General features: G+C 32.8%; 2 protein-coding genes across 2 annotated transcripts; one reads left to right on the top strand and one right to left on the bottom strand.

The window, feature by feature from the left end:
• The first annotated feature begins 1,004 nt into the window (after window positions 1-1,004).
• On the top strand, window positions 1,005-2,615 carry LOC143921340 (deoxyribonuclease TATDN1). The gene is made up of 6 exons (XM_077444589.1): window positions 1,005-1,120; window positions 1,303-1,482; window positions 1,557-1,740; window positions 1,816-2,019; window positions 2,105-2,308; window positions 2,384-2,615. Exons 1-6 carry the CDS (start codon window positions 1,075-1,077, stop codon window positions 2,484-2,486), a joined length of 921 nt encoding a protein of 306 aa, XP_077300715.1. The 5' UTR covers window positions 1,005-1,074; the 3' UTR covers window positions 2,487-2,615.
• Tmem214 (Transmembrane protein 214) lies at window positions 2,489-17,886 on the bottom strand. The gene is made up of 10 exons (XM_077444587.1): window positions 17,647-17,886; window positions 16,504-16,673; window positions 16,087-16,339; window positions 15,817-16,005; window positions 13,991-14,217; window positions 13,655-13,886; window positions 13,435-13,577; window positions 4,971-5,094; window positions 3,332-3,722; window positions 2,489-3,250 (listed from the first exon to the last, which is right to left on the bottom strand). The coding sequence occupies exons 1-10, from the start codon at window positions 17,840-17,842 to the stop codon at window positions 3,127-3,129; spliced, it is 2,049 nt and encodes a 682-aa protein (XP_077300713.1). The 5' UTR covers window positions 17,843-17,886; the 3' UTR covers window positions 2,489-3,126.
• Window positions 17,887-19,754: the final 1,868 nt, after the last annotated feature.

Raw genomic sequence — 19,754 nt, 5'->3', positions numbered from 1 at the left:
ATTATTATTTTGAATAAAAATACCAATAATTTTATTTTGCTACCGCCATCTATGTTTAAAGGGTTCGGTGATTACTAGTCAAATGTGAACCAGTCACAGGACAACCGGTCGCTCTAGATCGGTCACACGTGATCACCCGTCACACTAAAACTGGTCACGAGAAAACTGGTCACTGTTCATACAACGACACATTGCAGATCCAGCAGCCATCACGACACCAAGTCAACAGCCAATAGCCGCTTCGAGAAAACTTCCTCAAATATTCTAATACACTTGTACAATATTTAGGCAAACAATAAAACAACTTAAAACAAGCACAACAGTGTTTCGTTAGGCTGGGATACGGTCAACACTTCCTACCCCGCCTACAGCGTCTTACACGATATTTTTGCACCATCGTATTGGCGAAGGTTATCCATTTACTTATATTGATGACCAAAATGAGCAATATGGCAAAGTATGAAAACGATCGGATAAGAGGCAATTTTTTTCCTGAATTATAATCGTAAGTGAAACGTAAAGGAGATATGTAATATGTAATAATAATAAAAAGAGAAAGGAGCATGCTAGATGCTATTGAAATATGGTGTTGGAAATTGATGGTGCGCATTCCATAAACTGTAAGACGAACAGACGTCTTCATTCTCAAAAAACTGGCAATTTCAGATAGACTCCACAGCATGTAGAAAAATTAATTTTTCCTACTTTTCAAATATTGCCAAGAAAAAATGAAGTCTTAAGAAGCTGGTATTTACCAGAAAACCAGAGGGAGTGCAAGCGAAATAACAATCTTTAGTAAGATGATCAGATCAAATTAAAGAACTGACGGTATCGTCACTGCTGCTTTTAATTTGGCACAGGATCAGGTGGAGTAGAGACAGATCGTTCACCGGAATACAGATGATAGATATGACCACGACGTTCAGCATCAAGCAAACGAGAAAGAAGAAGATTATTTTAACGAAATTACAATTATGATTACGAAAAAAAAAAATACAAATTTTACATGGCAAGTATAAAAAGTGACAGCTGACGTGCTGTCAATTTCTGAGGTTACATTCTAAAGTAGTTCGCATGTTGAGCAGAGTTTTGAAGATGGTTTCAATTAAAAAATTTATCGGTATGTATTTATTTATACCCTAATTTATGTATGGGTTACCAGACTTCTTTTTAAAGGTTGTCTGGCAGAATTTTTAGTATCTTCGGTATTTTTTAGAAAATTCAAAAAAGTGTAGCTATGAATTTTAATAGGCTAATCATATGTATGTATATCTTGTTTTTGACGGGGAACTCCTGTTTCAGACATCGGTGCCAATCTTACTGATGATATGTATCAAGGATCGTATCATGGTTCCAAAAAGCATGACTCAGATTTAGATCTTGTCTTGAAGCGATGTTGGGATGGAGGAATGGAAAAGATGATCATTACTGGAGGCAGCCTTGCAGATTGTGAATCTGCTTTGAAACTGGCAAATACTGATGGTCCGTGTTTTGATAATTATTTATAAATTTTCTGTTAATATAAATATCTACATACATGCTTTAAACATCCTCAGATAGGTTGTATACAACTGTTGGATGTCACCCAACAAGATGTAAGGATTTTGAGGCAAATCCTTCTCAGTATTTAGAAAGTTTGAAGAGTTTATACATTTTGAATGCGAAGAAAGTGATGGCAATCGGAGAGTGCGGTTTAGACTATGATAGGCTCCATTTTTGCGAAAAAGATGTTCAAAAAAAGTTTGTGATGGATGGTCTTTGGATATTTAAAATACGTATAGATAATTTTATTTATTAATTTCTTTTTATATTCAGATATTTTGAATATCAACTGCAGCTGTGCGAAGAGATTAAACTGCCATTATTTTTACACTGTCGAGCGGCTTGGGGTGACTTCTTCGAAATTTTGTCTCGTAATCGTACTAAAACTGCAGGTGGCGTCGTACACTCGTTCGATGGATCACTGGATAATATGAAGAAAGCTGTAGATATGGGATTCTACATCGGAATAAATGGCTGGTATTGGAAATATTTTGTTTCAATGAAATTCATATAATAATTTCAGTGTATCATATGTAATTAAAAAATTGTTCCGTGTTTCAAGCTCATTGAAGACAGCTGATAATTTAGCTGTGGCTGCGCAAATTCCATCTGATCGCCTTCTATTAGAAACTGACTGTCCCTGGTGCGAAGTAAAAGCTTCTCATGCTGGATTCAAGTATATCAAAACCCAACGGCCTTCGGTGAAAAAGGAAAAATTTGTCAATGGTACAATGGTGAAAGGCAGAAATGAACCGGTGAACATTACGTATGTATATAAACTGATAATAAATTAACAATGAAAGAAAAAGTTCTTACCTTTTAATGCGAAAATTTATTTTAGGCAAGTACTAGAAATATTGGCAGGAGTAAGGAATGAAAATGAAGAGGAATTGTGCACAAACATTCTTGATAATACAAATCGTCTATTTTTTAAAAACAATTAATAGAAATAAAACCAATGTATTAATTTATTTTTGTTTTATTTATTTAACGAAAGATGGGGAAATGAGACAACCAAGATTTTGTATCACATGAAAAATAAAGTAATAACCTAAGTTCGCAGTGTCTTCGAGAACAATGTCAGATATTTTTCATTTAAAAATTAATTTAATTACAATTATTTGATTTGTCCTAACATTCAACACAACTCACATTTTGTAACATCGCATATATTCCAAACATACCTCAAGATTCGAATGATACCAATGAGTATCAATTTATACATATAACAAATTCATACTCTTTATAATTCATAATTGATAAAAGAACAAGTTAGAAAAGAAAATATGTATACAAATCAATGTACAAAACATGAATAAATTACAAGTGTATGTATATAGGTTTAAAATATAGATTTTTGTAGATTAAATAAAAAAAATAAATGCATAGCAATATCAGATCATAGTTTGGAATACTTTTCGAAATAAAACTATCGAAAAGCATATGAAACATTAAATAAGTTATACAAATATAAATTCTTTAAAAAATTGCAGTCAACTCAGGAATGACAGCCAAAAGGCTTGGGAAAGTTGTTATTTTTTTACAATTTCATTTAGTAAAAATTTTAAACTAACAATAATATTTTTATAATTTCGAATAATGATCAACATTCTTGTGGAAACGACTATAATATTCAAGAGCATATAACTGCGTCGTATTCAATGCTTGTAATGTTTTTGCATGGAGAACATCAGGTGCCCAATTGTCTCTGAAATACCAAATTAACAATAAAAATCAAAATTTTAATAAAACGATAAGAAGTTGAAGAAAGCCATCCAAAAACACTTACACAAATACTTTGGTTGAGAAATATGTAGCAACAACATTGTAGTAATAAGTACAGAAAACTTTCGTTCCTTCCCATGCTTGCGATATATAATAAGAAGTCGCATCGAGTGCACCCGGAGCATAGTGATCGACCGTCGAATAAACGACGGGCCACTTGGTGACGGCGTACTCTTTCACATTTCCGACTAACTCTTTGGCCTGATTTGAAATTACCAGACTCATGTCAGAGGCTAGCTCAACGTACGGCTTACTGAAGTCGGCAACGGTGGTATAATAATATGGAGTGTTCTTCTCCATCCAGAGAAACCCTCTAGCCGAAGCTGCCAAGCTTCTATGCCAAGCATAACTACCGTATTCTAAGGCATTTTTGGTAACGAACGCAGTGTGGCTCTCTGGAAAAAAAATAAAAAATTATTACTAGTGTTTTTACCTGGCTGCGCTCGGTATTTTTAATATAAACCGCTTAAACATGGCCAATCTAACAGTAATCATTTTATTAATTTTTTTTATTTTATTTAAATTTTAATATTCATCCGTTTTTTATTAAATTAAACGTCACGGATTCTACGACCCAAACAATCAAACATACATACAAAGTTTCTTTCGAAACTAGATTTACAAAAACAGAACATTTGAAGTTGAAATACGTTCACGGTTGTTATTGAAATTACTTCATTCCAATACAGGTGACAAAAATCGAGTCTTAAAAGTGTTCTTCGATACATATACCAAGTGTCAAGTTCAAAAGGCTATCAGTAATCAATTTACTCACACTATCATTATCTTTTTATGGCCAATATCCACTTCAGTCATAAATTGAACAAAAAATTATCACACTGGTTTCTTATTTTACATTCTCTTCAAGCAACCGTTAAAACACTAATTTTATTTAAATGAACGAACGAACGATTTACACTATCCACTCTAACACTCCAAACCATAAGTTGCGTCAATATTTTCATTCTTATATTATAATTATACATATATATGATAATAATTATTTCTACAATTTCTATGTTTGACTTAATTAATATTAATGCTATACAAACTAGAGTGATTATTGCAAATTTGTTTTTCGATGATTAATTTTATTGAAAATTTACGATTGTGATTATGAATTTTTATTTTGATGTATTTCTTTTGTCTTTTTGTTTTTTGTTATTTATTATATTATTTTTATTATTTCATAATTTTTATCATATTATTATTCTTATTATTTTGATATTTTTATTATACTGTTATTTCTATTTTTTTCTTTTTGTTTTCTCTAAATATCTTACTCTATTATCATTTTTGTTTCTTATTTTAAATGTTTAAGCTTTTCTTTTTTTACCTATATGTGAAAATTATTAATGGTTTACTTAACATAATTATGTTTTTTTACTATCAATCTATGTAACTTATTAAACTGTAAATTTTCCAAATAAATAAATAATATCTGTTAAAGCCTTCAAAGTCATAACTACATTAAAATTTTCCCGAATATTATAATATTTTGTTATAACAAACTTCCAGGAACCCATTGAATTGTTTCATTTTTCTGAATGTGTTATAATGGAAATAGAAACTATATGTACCATTTAAATATAAATGATTATTTTTACATTAAAAAAATGATCAAATAAAAGTAAATTGCTTACTGTCGTATGAGCTGGCAGTTTGAATGTCATACGTCACTGCGGCACCACATATTGCTATGAGGAGTACGAAACATCCAGTGATCCATGGGAAACCTTTAGACACTGAAGATTTCTTTTCAATATTCTAAAAAAGTAAACAATTATTTATTACACTAAGAAGAATAATATAATGTATGTATATACATATATTTAATAATATTTTGCAGAAGTTATGTTCGGTGTAATTGTACAATTTTTTGTCACGCCAATATGCATCACATGCTTTTCATTTGAGAGTGAACAAAGACTTGCAAATTGGCGCATCATGGAACCATTATCAAATTTAATTAATTGTCATAAGATATCAATACATGAAATTTATTCCTTCGTCAAAAAGTATTGGTAAAAATGAAAACACGAAGATCTTTATCTTCGTGTTTTCATTTTTTTTTTGCAACATTTGAAGAATTATACTTTGCGTTGTTATCAAAATTTATTTACTACATGAAATATTTGTAAATTGTGGATGACTGCAACATTACATTTCTGATATAAAAATGCTGAATAATCATAATGTGATTAAACCTGATACAAAAAAACTAAACAGCATACATAAAGTGTGTGTTCATTAGATTTGTTTGATATTCCACTATAATATATTTCGCCCCCTTCAACGTACTGTGTCCAGTTTTCTTTAACGTGATTATTAATCTTAGAAAACACTTTTTTTAAGACTTTGTAGATCGAATTATTATGTATGGCCATAACGATAGGTATTTTAGCCGTGTGAACAATTATTTAATACTACATTATTTTTTATTTTCATTTGTTTTTATTATTCATTCATTTTTTACAATTTGAAATAGGATTTATTACTTCTGCATTTATTATTGTACATTCAATGTATATTCTATTATTTATAAAACTAATACGATATAATATAAGGAATATGATAACTATTTGAAACTTCTATCTTTATATAAAATAACATGTTAGCAGTGTGAAAATACTGGAGAGCATGACAAGAGAAGTAAGATTGTTAATAAACGAAAGAAATAAATTTTTACGAAAATATCATATGACTTGCTATAAATAACTTGAACCGTGGATAGATGTCATCTTTTTTTTAAATATTTTTTGACATGTCCTGTGTGGTGATTTGTTTTTGTATAAAAACAAAATAATAAAATTGAATTATGGAAACAATTTGTATGTATATTATTGCTGCAGTTGTAAGATCAATAATTAGTCAAAAATGTAGACCAAGCAATGACACACTGGTTATAAAAGATATAAAACTCAAAGCATTATGTACATATTAACGCTTGAAAATAATATGCATATAATGTGTTAAAAAAAAAAATGATAAAAAAGCTATTTGGATTCAAGTGAAAAAAAAAACTTATTGGAAATATGTATATCTATATAAGTAAATTTATTTTTTTGTAGAATTATAATAGTGTAAATACATATGTATCAACAAACAATTTGAATTGTTTGTCATGTTTTTAAAAATCACGTTAAGGGGGTGGGGTGGGAGAGCTCTGGATAAATTTTGCACGAGGGTCCGAAATTTCTAGCTCAGGCGCTGACATTACTTCAACAAAAACAATTACATGAAGCTATTTGGGAAGACCAAGGTCGTTTTTCATTGCAGTATAAAACCTATACAGCAGTGGTCAATAACCTTCTTGATGAGTAGACAAATTTTGACTGAATATTTTTTAAATATGGACCTGCCAGACAGAAAATAAAGAAATTCACACATTATAAAAAATAATTTACTCCGATTTGTTCGCGTTAGTGTATGTGTGTGTTACAATTGTAATATATTTCGTATAACCCACGTAAATTGATTCCTATGGCGAATTACATTGCAACTGGTCAAAATATATTACAACTGAAAATACAGTTCAACTAAAAGTTGGTACCGGGTAAGATGGAGACGTTAGATTCTCGTGAAAGTGTCACTCGACTAGTAAATTGATTTGCAAAGCCACATTTTTATTTTGAACACATTCTTAGTACTCATTACCTTTATTCGCAACACCTAGCAAATATGAACGCATTATTGAATTCCAAAGCATTCGTAAAACGACCAGAGCTGTCAAAACTCGACTGTTACATGACAACTGGCGCACATTGTTGAAAGTGTATCTGCACGCTTATAGAGATATAATTTACCAGTTGAATTGTATTCGAATATGAACGACCTAAAACGCCAATTGGAATATATTACAATTGAAAATACACTTGGACAGTAACATGTAATGCTCATACGAACAATCCGAGATTTGCGCAACTTGAAAGTAAATATACAAATTCCGCACAATTGCATCACTTGGGATTAAAGCGTAGTCGCAATTAGGAACGAAACCACACGATTCGATAACGGCATCGTTTCCCGTCGACACGACGACAACCCTCGCACTATTCGAATCGCGAAGCAAAATCACACACACACACACCAGTACAAGTGACACGAGTCAACCGCGCACGTATGCAGAATGAGCACGAGAAACTCGTGAAAGCAAAAAAAGTTGTCCTAGTGCAATTTCCCCATTTTCTCTATCGTGGTGTGTGAGAGAGAGAGAGAGAGAGAGGTGCGACAGGTGATAACGCGAACGGGAGAGCGGAAGATCGTGACGTAGCGAGTCGTGGCAGAAGAGACCGGTCGTCGCACCTCTTTCCAGGTCATGTTGATGGGTGAAGGGCGACAACTGATGAATGGCGATCTACACGTGCGTGCGTTTTATTGTCACGGGAGCGGTTCGACGGCGAGTGACGAGTGACGAGTGACGAGTGGCGAATGGCGAACGGCGAGCGGGGTAGAGGGTGCGTAGAGGGTGAGTGTGGGGTGGGGTGTGGTGGGGTGGGATGGGTGGGCGTACGCGCATGTGCGAACCTTCGTCTTGGCGTTCCTGTTGTCGCCGTGTTTCCCGCTGTGCTTGTTGTTGCGTCGCTCGGACGCTGATCCACTCATCTTGCGCGAGATCGGGACCGACGGAGACACGCGATTCCACTCGACCTGTCAAAAGATCGGATCGCGTATCGACAGCACAGCCGCCGCCGTTGCACTGTCCTACTCTCGTACTACTACAGTGCGGCGGTGGAGGGGGAAGTGCCAACCGTCAGGCGGGGGGAGGGGTGGGGGGCGGGGGTGGGACGCGTTGTCTTTTGGCCGAAAGCGCGGCGGCCACGGCCACGGCTGTGCACTCGCGAGCGCAACCCCGCGACGACCGACTATCGACTATGTACTTTCTAATAACGGGATTGAAAAGACCGGCCCGACCGAAATTTTCGTTTTATTCGACACAATGCTTGCACTTCGTCTGATATGTTTGTGGCGAGCCAGAATGTTAAATTACAGAAAACACAAATATCGGAAGGCAAAGATCGAAAATCGAAAGATCTTAACCCTTTGACTGCTACAACAACGATAAATCGTTGTTTTGAAATCGGCGAAGATTGCTACGACGATCGTTGTTGTCGTCATTAATTGTCGTATTTCAATACTTTCTTTGAGCCACCAGCGCATCAGTGGCACGAAACATTTTTTTTATATACGTATTTATATTTATTTTTCAATCGAGCTTTATAAATATTTATCAATTTTTTAAATAAAAGCTCTTCAATTTCGGGTTCATCATCAAAGTAAATTTCGGGTTCGTTGTCAATGTCATATAAGGAGTTATTACTTGGGAATTGATTATTGTCGATAAATTCATTTTCAGAATCAGTAGAGCTGCTGATTTGTCGAGTTCCTCGGCGAGGAGCTATTATTTCGCTTTCATCGCTTTCACTGTCCGATATCATTTTGCAGAGTTAAAATAAATGGCAAAAAACAATAGAAATCCGCTTTCAATTATATAGGTCACGAGACGTCACGAATTCGTGCAATCAATCAAATGCATCTGAAATGCATACAAAATGTTTATGATACATGTTGAAAAATTATTTGATTATTAGAAACTTCGCATCCTTGTGTGTCTCGCTCACACGTACACAATTAAAACCAAGAAAGAAAGAGAGAAAGACCGCTACCTGTTTCGAATATATCACATGTTGTAAGGATACATCGATGTCTAAAAATAGATTATTGAAAAAAATAAAGCGTTGGAAAACAATCGTCAAAACTTATTTAGTCTATATATGTAGGTATCTCTTTCGCACGCACGCATGTAAAAGCAAGACAGAAAGAGAGAGCACGAGTCCACAACTGCTTCTTAAAAAATGTATATAAAGTATTATAAAAATTACGAGCGTTCGGCGAAGTAAGTATGTAAAAAAATATATTATATTTTTTTTTTTTCAAAATAATTACAAATGTTAGCATTTTTCGCTTGGACATTGAAAAACCTCGTAGCAGCCAAAGGGTTAAGTCGAAAGATCAAAAAAAAAAAAAAAGGGTGCATGGTAAACGGTACATACTCACTTAATTTGCGCGAGCAGGGTACAACACTCACTTAATCTGCGCGCGCAAAATTAATACGGGAGGAAAAGCCTGTTCCTCTTGTTCCTGTTGTAGCCTTCTCGCGCAAATTTAGTGAGTATGTACCGTTTACCATGCACCCTTTTTTTATCTTTCGACTTAAGATCTTTCGATTTTCGATCTTTGCCTTCCGATATTTGTGTTTTCTGTATTTTAACATTCTGGCTCGTCACGGAGACCGGTTTGTGGCGCATTAGGTTCTTCCTGTAATGCCACAATGGTCCAAAACTATAAATGAATAAATGGATATTATCTATCGTTGCAGTCGTTATGCGTTTATGCGAGAGGGTCCCGTAAAATTATAATATGAATTATCTGCAGTTCTAGAATCTTCGACTGATGCACATCATCAGACCTAATTACTGATGATGTGCATCCTAATTACTTTCACCGAAACATAATATAAATAGTTTTTCGATCATATTTTATTGTTTATAAAAAAACGAGCGACATTCTTAACTTAAATCGAACAGGCAGAAATATTTACTCGGATTTACTGATCTAAAAAATATTGAAACTCAGCTTATTAAAATAAAAAATAATAAAAAATCACGGCAATTGGCCAATCTAGTACAGTGGCGGCTTGTGCGTAGGAGGTGCGGTGCTACAGCACCCCCAGAATATATTATTAAAATAAAAAAAATATTAAATATTTAACATATTCAACATTTTATTTTATTTATTTATTTGTTTTTATTTTTTTTTTATTTATATGAAGAATGTGTGCCAAATATCTAAATTCAAGTCATAAATGTGATTTTTTTTGTAATTTTTCTGGGGGTGCTGCAATGCGCAGCTCCTATGCACGAGCCGCCACTGATCTATGTAGAATCTAATGACCCGTTACACTAGATTCTAAAATAATAGGTCACTAAAAATTACAAACACGAGTAAAAACTTTTACATCCATGATGTTACTTTAGTTGCATATTGATCATTAGCAATATTTGACTTTATTTTAAACGACGAAAATATAACGACTATATAGTCATCTATATTCAGCAAGTAACTAAAAATATTATATATTACATTATTACTAAATACAAATGTAAATTTTATGATAAAACAGTTGAATAGAAAGCTTTCTTAAAAATAAATTCAGAAACATTAAATTATATGCGTACAGAGAAATAAAAGTATCACTGTGGGCAATTAGCATATAAAACGAAATAAAAATTCAAATGAATTATAATGCAGATTCCAAAATGCAGGTCAATCAAGAACTTTCCTTTTTTTTTTTTTTTCTTCCAAATGAAAAACACGTCAAAAGCGCCTAAATAGCGATACACGTACAATTTCCATTAAGGTCATTGCTCCAAATCAACATTTTTAACTATGCGAATAAACTAAACGCCGGCAGCTAGACGGTCAATATCAATGTCGAGGCCATCAGCTATGACCATTTCGAGCGATAACTGGTTATTTTTCCAATACGGCAACTATGCGTATATCTAAATCTATGTAGAGCGTACGCACGCACAGACACCTGATTTTTATCAGTACTTTATTAATTTAAGTAATTAATAAAGTACGTGGACAATATAAACATATGTACGTATGAGTAGAACGGTCATATTGGATAACATTTGAACTGTGTAAATTATGATACAATATGGGTTTCGGTCGGTTACTGATAAAAAAAAAAACAGCTTTGCAAATAATTGCACAATCATCGATTTATCAAATGTAGACAGACCATGCGGCACTATCATAGCTGCAAAATATTAAATTTATATTTACATATAAATCGATTACAATGTTCTCTATTTTAGTACTCGAATTTTTGCAAAGTATAATAGATACTGGTTACTAAATGGAAAATAAGCAAAGTGAAGTATATGTAGAAGAGCCTTGTAAGAATGAATATAAATACATATTTATCTAATTATATTAATAAAATAACCGGCTTTACAAAGGCAAACTTAAATATAGTTTTGAAATTTTTAATACTTCAAGCAAAAACCCCAATCAAAAGATAATCTGAATACATTAATATTAAGCGATTAAAAAGCTAATTATGTACCAGTACAATTGTACATTGTACATGATAACTAGAGGTAGGATAGTCACAGTGCTATCCATTGTTCCATTGTTGTAAATCCTTTGTAAAAAAGGTTCGGCAAACCTTTAACAATGCATTTACAACCTTTGAACAATACGCGGCACCTTCTGGATCCGGTGACTAATGATAACAAACGGTTTATTTCTTCGAACGATCTTCCTTATTCATTGGAGCTACAAAAACTACAAAAAATAACCCCCCCCCCCCTCAAATTAATTATTTTCAATATCGTATCGTATATAATAAAAACAATGTGTCGTTAAATATGTATGTATGTCAGACGACGGGAGCAGTATGGGGAACCAATCACAGCCGAGTATTCGAGACGCCGGGATGCGTGGTAGTGGGGAAGTGAGTGAAGGGGGGGGGGGGGGGTATTGAGCGTCCTCCGGCCGCGGGTTTATATATTTCAATATATATTTCAAACACGGATATCAGGTTTGCAGATTATCCGTGTTTGAAATATATATTTTTTTAATATAATTATTTTTGAATGAGAATAAGTAATAATGAGTAGATTTGGAGCCTTAGTTGATTATTGGGATTACGTATCAGATACGTATGTTCAGCAATTTATTTAATTACTTTTTGCATTCAATTATAATTTCTTACAAACACGCAAAATTTTCAGATCTACTCTACAAAAATTCAGAAGGTACTAACGTTAAATGAGAGATTTTAAAATGGGGAATCCACATTAAAGCTCGCCGAAGAATATGGAATATCAATCTGTTCGAGATATAGTGCATGTAAATACATATGTAGTATAAAGTTTTCATCATACGAAGATTTAAATTCAGATTTAAAAAAGCAAAAACACTTAAATTATTTAAGGTGGCAGAAATAAAAATCTTCCTGTTGATTATTATAACAAACAAAAAGGAGCATTGATGGATAGAGAGATCTTCGAAGATTGGTTCAAAACTAAATGGGATCCTGAAGTAAGAGATTTTTACAAGGATCTTTTATATTTTTTAAATATTAAAGGGTTGCTACAGAAAACAGCATTGTTAATAGATAATGTTCCTTATCATCCGAATGAAATTGTATTAAAAACATCAATGAAACGGCTTTATCGTGCTGATCTTCTCAAAACTCTTGCTGAAGATGATGACTTGATCAATTTTTCGAAAAAAATGAATACATATTAACGGAATAGCAAAATTTAAGTTGAAAGTAAAACCAATAACAATAGTTTGATTACGGAGAGAAATTTTTCCTAACGTGGAAATGGATTTATCGGATTGTGAAGAGATTGAAGCAAGTGATATATGTACATATGTATGTATCTGAAATATGCAGATTACAGGAACATTTAAAATGATTTGAAAATGTTGAATTGGGAAAACATCGAAAAGTGGTTTGATTGTGAAACACTCACTCGAATAATAGAAACGATATCAAAAATTGATAGTTCGGATTATCTGTGTTTTTCAATTATCCGGCCCTGTACTAGCCAGCATTATTGTCATAATTGTCATAAGATTTAACTTTAATTTCAAATCACGTATCAATTCCTTTTCAAAACCACCCATTTAAATGTCAACAGGTAAAACAGTATATATGTACATATTATTGAAATAAAAAAATATATTACGTAAAAAATTGATAAAAAAGCAAAGTAGCATTGGTATACACATTTTATACAATATTATATCATATTAAAAAGAAACTGTATAAGAGAAACGTCTTTGGGTTGCTGTTGGACAGTGTTTGGGAATTGTTCAATTGAATTTTGATTTATCACTAAACATCTTGTACCCAAGACATTGCTCTTGTCCTCTACTAACTGATAGCAATTCCCAATAATGTCGCAGAGTTCTAACAATATTTTTGATTTTAAAAACATAAATGGTCAGTAACTGGTTACAGCTGTAGCGTTTCCCTTACCAGAGTATGGAAATTCAATATATGTATTATACAATTCATACCTGGCAGCTCTGTAGAATCACTTCAATGTCAACATCTCCCTTATTAGTTTTAATAATTTTTTGATATGCCACTTTCAAAGACGTAACAGTGTCGAAAAACGGCTTACTATTTAGTAAGGCCGAAACACGATCCCAAATACGTTCTAAAATATAATTTAAGATATAATTTGTCCCGTTTAATATATAGCGCGTTTCTCTGAATTATTTTGTTCTTACTTACCAATGAAATTTAAAACATGCGAAGATTGTTTTATATATTTGATATGTAAACTCTTCCATTCGCTGTGAACAGATTCACCATTGCTCAAAGCGCTGAGCACACTTTTCAAAATATCTTCAGTCCTTAAATCATACATTTGATTTTTTTTATAATATGAATCGGGCAGTTCGTTGAATAATTTTTCCAAAAATTTTGAGTGTTTCCGAGAATCTGATTTTTCAAAACAAAGCGTCTAAAATTTTGTCGCCATGATATTATAATGAAAATAAACAAAAGGAAAATTAATAAAAACAAAATTTAAAAAAAAATTAAATCATAAACAAAACAAAAACTTACCCGTAAAACTGTGGATTGATCTAACAAAGATTTTTCTAAATGTTTGGGAAAATGTTTTCTTTTTGTGTGAATAAATGAAAATATATCCATAAAAACTTCAGGTTTAATCAACACCTTTTTGGCATTACTATCTAAAGAATGTATTCGAAGCAACATAATTAAATAATCAACGACGTATTTAAAATAATGTTTCATTTCAATTGTAGGTAGCATTGTTTCTTTCCAAACTAAAATAATACGAAAATTCAACTTAATTAAAAAAAAAATAATATGAATGTGGTGGGTAAAAAAATACTATATAAAAAAAGTTTAAGCTTTTCTTGATCTTAAAACTAAATATCAAATGTAGGTAGTTCTGTCCAAAGGTCCAACACACATGAGTGGTTTTTTTAACATTTGCAACTTCCATAAAAAGAAATTTATAAAATTCCATAAATTTATAAAATAAAAAGTTTATCATCATTCAATGTTATGAATCAGAAAATTGAATGACAGTGAACTCATAACGTATGCGTTACTTTATATATTTAAAAGGCTTAAAAATAGAGAAGAAAATTTTAAGAGAACTAACATTTCTAGTTGATTAACAAAATTTAATGTTAATCAAATTTGAAATGGTAAATAGATTATTGCGCAAATTGCGATCGCGCGCACGGAATACGGAATATCTGGTCCTCGAGTTCTCGTTAATACAATATTTCGCGTGTGCAGCTTTCGATTGATGGAGTTTCTGGGTGCCAGATGTTCCGTGATCGAGATTTTTGCGGAATAATCACTGAACCATATATAAAAATATATATATATATATATATATATATATATATATATATATATATATATATATATATATATATATATATATATGCGCACCCACATACATATTTATCTCATGAATTCATATTCTATATATATACGTATATCAAGATTTGTACCATGTATAAAAGGGACATATTTTTTCCTTTAAAAAGTCTTTACAAATGTACTCACTAATAGATATAAAATATAATTATAGGTAATATTGGTTAATACATACAATTTCAATGTATGCACATGTTTTCGTACGTTTAAAACGTGCTCAATACAATTTTTAAGAAATATCTTTGTGAAATGAAAACAGTGTACTAACAATTTTTAACACACACAATTTTTTTAAACCACGAAAACGTGGTTTAAAAAAAAAAAAATCAGGAATCGATACTTGATATTCTTAAAGCTTGATAAAGCTTGATATTCGCATGTAGTACATAGATAAAGTAAAAGTTGTGAGAGTTGCATGTATGCAGTGCCGACGAGGGGGGAAGGAGAGAGCCGGGTAAATTCCAGGGCCCGGACTACTCGAAGAGCCCCGTGACGGGACGTCCGATTAACCGATATTGATAATTTATATTATTATACATAAAAATACATGTATTTATTTAATGCTAAATGTTTATTATTTTTCAATCCATGCATTATTTGTGTCCATGTGAAATCATACCTGTTATATCATACTTTCTTATTCAATTATTTTAAAAAATAGCAACCAACATATTTGTATTGTTTTAATAGTTCTGATAGATTTTTCGCATATTTAAAATATATCTATAAGATATTTTTTTCTTAGTTTGTCATAGGGGCCGTAATAAATTTTTCCCAGGGCCCTGCGTAAATGTATGAATCAAAAAATGATTCATGTGCGTTGAGTTCTGTTGGCACAACCATTTCCAAACAATATTTTCACTCAAGAGAGTCTAAATAAATAAAACACTTTGTTTGTGAACATTGGAAACATAATCTAAAATTATACATTTACTTTACAGTAATGTACCTTGTATACTGTACTGTACCTTGAATTCCAACATCGAAATTCTTGAGACCGCCTTGACCTACAGCCCAAAGGAGTGACAAACCAATGGGTGGACGATTCTGGTAAGAGCTCATAAGGTTGTTTAATTTAGATGTACACTTGGTGAAGTGTGTTGGATCTACTTCGGCGATAGCCTGCACCATCAGCTTGTAACCGATGACAGGAAGATCTAAGGATTGAAAAGTATTGCATTAAATTCGATTTGTTTTTGCAGTTGTACTATTAAACGCTTCACTAAATAACTGGTTACCTTTCACCATATCGTTTCCGATTGACAACAGACAAAATTCAATGCAATTGTGCAAACTAAAGAGGTGAGATTTAGTTTTGATTGCCTTTATGATCATATCTTTGATTTTCAAAGGCACAATAGACATGGGATAGTCGGGCGTTTGGAAAAATAATTCATTATTGTGATGAACAAATAGTTTATAATTTAAATATCGAGCCATGTCTGTTAAGGATTTAGTGTCACATGCTTCTTGCAATTCTGTCATTGACATCTAAAATGATAAATGTATGTATATATATTTATAAAATAATACAATTGTTACAAACTACTGCAGTATATTATATTTTACTACAATCTATGTAGTAAAATAGATATCTACATATACGTATCTTAAAATGACTTATTTAAATAAAACGAAGTTTTTTAGTATTTTACCATGGAAAAAGCCTGTTCCAAATTTTTCGGTTGTTTCATTTTTTTCGTATCAGTTGATTTTTTCGTATCGTTAGATTTTTTCGTCTGCGGTTTTTTCGCTTTCTCCGCATTTGGCATTTTTTCATTTTCTTTAGATGCAACTGGATGACTCGGCGTTTCTTTAACTTTCACTGAAAATAAGTAAAGCAACAATAATAAAAAAAGTATTATTACAACAATATGCACAGCTTATTCAAACGACGCAAACTATTTTTTTTCATAGTGGCTTCACTTCTAATTTTATGAGTCCAATATGAACTAAGAATTTATTAGTTACAAAATAAATTTTTTTATAGATTATAATTTTGGAAACATTGGAACCTCATCAAATCTATTCACATGGGATTTTAAGATTTGTAAATAGGTTTTTGAGCTCTTTTTCCTATTACGCTGTACATATTAACATTATAATAATATAATACTATGATTACTAACAAAATTAATTTAAAATTGTAAAATAGAAAATGATCAGTAGATCAGTAGCTATTAAAATAGATATAAGCTGAACATAATTTAGTAATAATAAAAAGATTTAGGGTTATTTTTTAAGTTCAAAGCAAACATATATACATTATAAATGTACATATTTTTCATGAGTTTGTTTTTAAATTTGATAATAAAAGACACGTGAAGTTCTTTATATTATGTTTGATTTTTAAACGTATCTTTTTATTATTACTAAATTATATTCACAATGTATCTTATATCTATTTTAATAGCTATTGATCTACTGATCATTTTCTATTTTACAATATTATTTTATTTTTGTTAGTAATTATAATATTATATTATTCTAATGTAAATGTACAGCATAATAGGAAAAATTGTTCATTTATTATATTATATAAAACATCGCCACCATATTAGCTATACGATAAATTCAAATTGTTAATTATCATATACATTTATGAATCAATTGAAAAATGTTTTCATTCACTACGGTAAGAAATATACCTTTTCGATTGATTTAGAAAAAAAAATGCAAATGTAGACAATCAATCTGTTACTATTTTACAATTAAAATTAATATCAGGATTATAAAAAATATACGGATGTATATTATTAGCGATAACACGTATGCATACGTGGCATGGATTTGGGTACCTTTGACAGTAGGGGCGATGGGGATTTCTTCCTTGTTTTGACGACGCTCCTTTTTGTTTCGTGACACCACTTCCCATCCCTCACCTCCACTATTCACGACATTTGATTCTACTGCCATTTTACACCTGAAAACTGTCAACGGACAACTGACAACTACACCAGCTGACACACGACAGAACGAATGCGAAACCGGCATATATAACCGAAAGTATGCTGATGCCGGTTGACAAACATTATCAGTACTACACCACTACTACAAAATATTTTTCTTCGTCTCAGCAACCAAGAGTATTCTATTTGGGTACATATCAGTCGAATAACTAGATACAAGATTAATTGGTCTGATTTTAGTCCCCTAAAGATGCACTTTTCTACATGCGATTTCTCTCAGGGGAAACATTATAGTCGATTACTTGAGTGATTCCAAATGTTGTTTGTCACTTAATTTATCCATCTTTCGTGATTTTTCATATATGACATATTTCTTCTAGTAAAAAAATAAGACTTTCCTTTAATTTCGGAAGGCAATGACGACCTATTCGGTATATCTCCGGATGTACGGACATCCAGTCATCAATACATATTTACAGTAGAAAGGGGAAATTGGAATGACGGGGCTCCTTCCTCGAACCGCATTGTTATAGCGATAATATAGGATAAGATAGGACATTCATTTAGACGTACGAGCCTTTTGAATAATTATACTAGTGGCCTGGTTCACACATTTGTAAATTCTGAGGAGGAAAACTGGGACGAAAGGGTCACTAAAATCTAGATCACGGAGCATCTGGCACCCGAAAACTCCATAAATCGTGTACTAACGTCACGCGAAATATTGTACTAACGAGAACTCGAGTGCCAGATATTTAGTATTCGTGATTCGCAACGATTGTCGTGCACGCGATTGCAATTTGCGCAATAATCCGCTAACCATTTCAGAAACCGTATCGGTAAAAAATTTACGAGACTTGCTCGGCATTATAGAACCCGAATGATAAAATTAGTTTAAGAAATGTAACGCGAATCGCGAGTATTATAGCTACAGCGGCTTTTCTTCTACTGTCCATTTTGAAGGCTCAAACAAGGAAAATACGAGTGTCTACAAACTAGAATAGTGGTAGTTCAAAACCCTCCGTCAATATTTATTTATTTATTTATACAGGTACAAACCCATTTAAGAAAATTACATAATAAAACCGGTCTCCGCGACGAGTCGGAATGTGAAATGCCGGAAAACGCAAATATCTGAAGGCAAAGATCGAAAATCGAAAGATCTTAAGTCGAAAGATAAAAAAAGGGTGAATGGTAAACGGTAAGATCTTTCGATTTTCGATCTTTGCCTTCCGATATTTGCGTTTTCCGGCATTTCACATTCCGGCCCGTGAGGTAGACCCAATAAAAACATACATATGATGAAATCTTATAATATAAAAATAACAATAAAAGAAAAAATAGTAAAATATCCATTTAAGTAAATTACATAATATAATATACATATCGTATAATAACACTGTGGTACTATGTAGGACTGTTATAGTATTGACTGTGCATGGGGCATGCGCCAATGGTCGACTTTCGGTGTTCTAGGACGGTGGCTGTTAATTGCGCCAAATATCTCTCGGCTTGGGGTTGTAACGGCAAATGGCTGCCGTCCTCTGTCCCAATTTGGTAGTCAGGATGAGCGAAGATCCCGCTTGATATGCCTCTGCCTCCGTCTCCGAGTCGGAGGCCGGTCTGGTGGTCGAGACGAGACGAGAGGAGCAGAGCTGAGCTGAGCTGAGCTGAGCTGAGCTGAGCTGAGCTGAGCTGAGCTGAGCTTTCCCCGCCTGAGTAGTCGCATCTGATGGATCTACATCATCCTACCTCCATCTAGATTCTGGAGGATGCGGGCTCGAGCTGGCCGGAGCAACACGTGTGCTGGTTCGCATTACATCACATAACCTCATCCACGGGACGGAGCGTCCTCTTGTGCTGGTTGGTGACCCATACCATTGCTCCCCCCACCCCCCTATAAATAAAAGCAAACTTGCTTTCATTGTCTTATTATCTCATTCAGTTCCATACACGAGGAGAGCGCAACGCGACCTCTATACACCGCTGCGACTTGT

Source organism: Arctopsyche grandis, chromosome 13, assembly GCF_051622035.1.
Source record: "Arctopsyche grandis isolate Sample6627 chromosome 13, ASM5162203v2, whole genome shotgun sequence".
NCBI lineage: Eukaryota > Metazoa > Arthropoda > Insecta > Trichoptera > Hydropsychidae > Arctopsyche > Arctopsyche grandis.
The sequence above is the reverse complement of the archived record's forward strand: the minus strand, read 5'-3'. Positions and strand labels throughout refer to the sequence as shown.

Excerpts from the sequence above, each read along its gene's own strand:
- LOC143921340 (XM_077444589.1), top strand. The coding sequence starts at position 1,075 with ATGTTGAGCAGAGTTTTGAAGATGGTTTCAATTAAAAAATTTATCG. Across the intron at positions 1,121-1,302 it reads TTCAATTAAAAAATTTATCG|ACATCGGTGCCAATCTTACT; the intron begins GTATGTATTTAT and ends CTCCTGTTTCAG. Across the intron at positions 1,483-1,556 it reads GAAACTGGCAAATACTGATG|ATAGGTTGTATACAACTGTT; the intron begins GTCCGTGTTTTG and ends AAACATCCTCAG.
- Tmem214 (XM_077444587.1), bottom strand. The coding sequence starts at position 17,842 with ATGCCGGTTTCGCATTCGTTCTGTCGTGTGTCAGCTGGTGTAGTTGTC. Across the intron at positions 16,340-16,503 it reads TGGAACAGGCTTTTTCCATG|ATGTCAATGACAGAATTGCA; the intron begins GTAAAATACTAA and ends TTATCATTTTAG. Across the intron at positions 13,887-13,990 it reads ATCAATCCACAGTTTTACGG|ACGCTTTGTTTTGAAAAATC; the intron begins GTAAGTTTTTGT and ends ACAAAATTTTAG.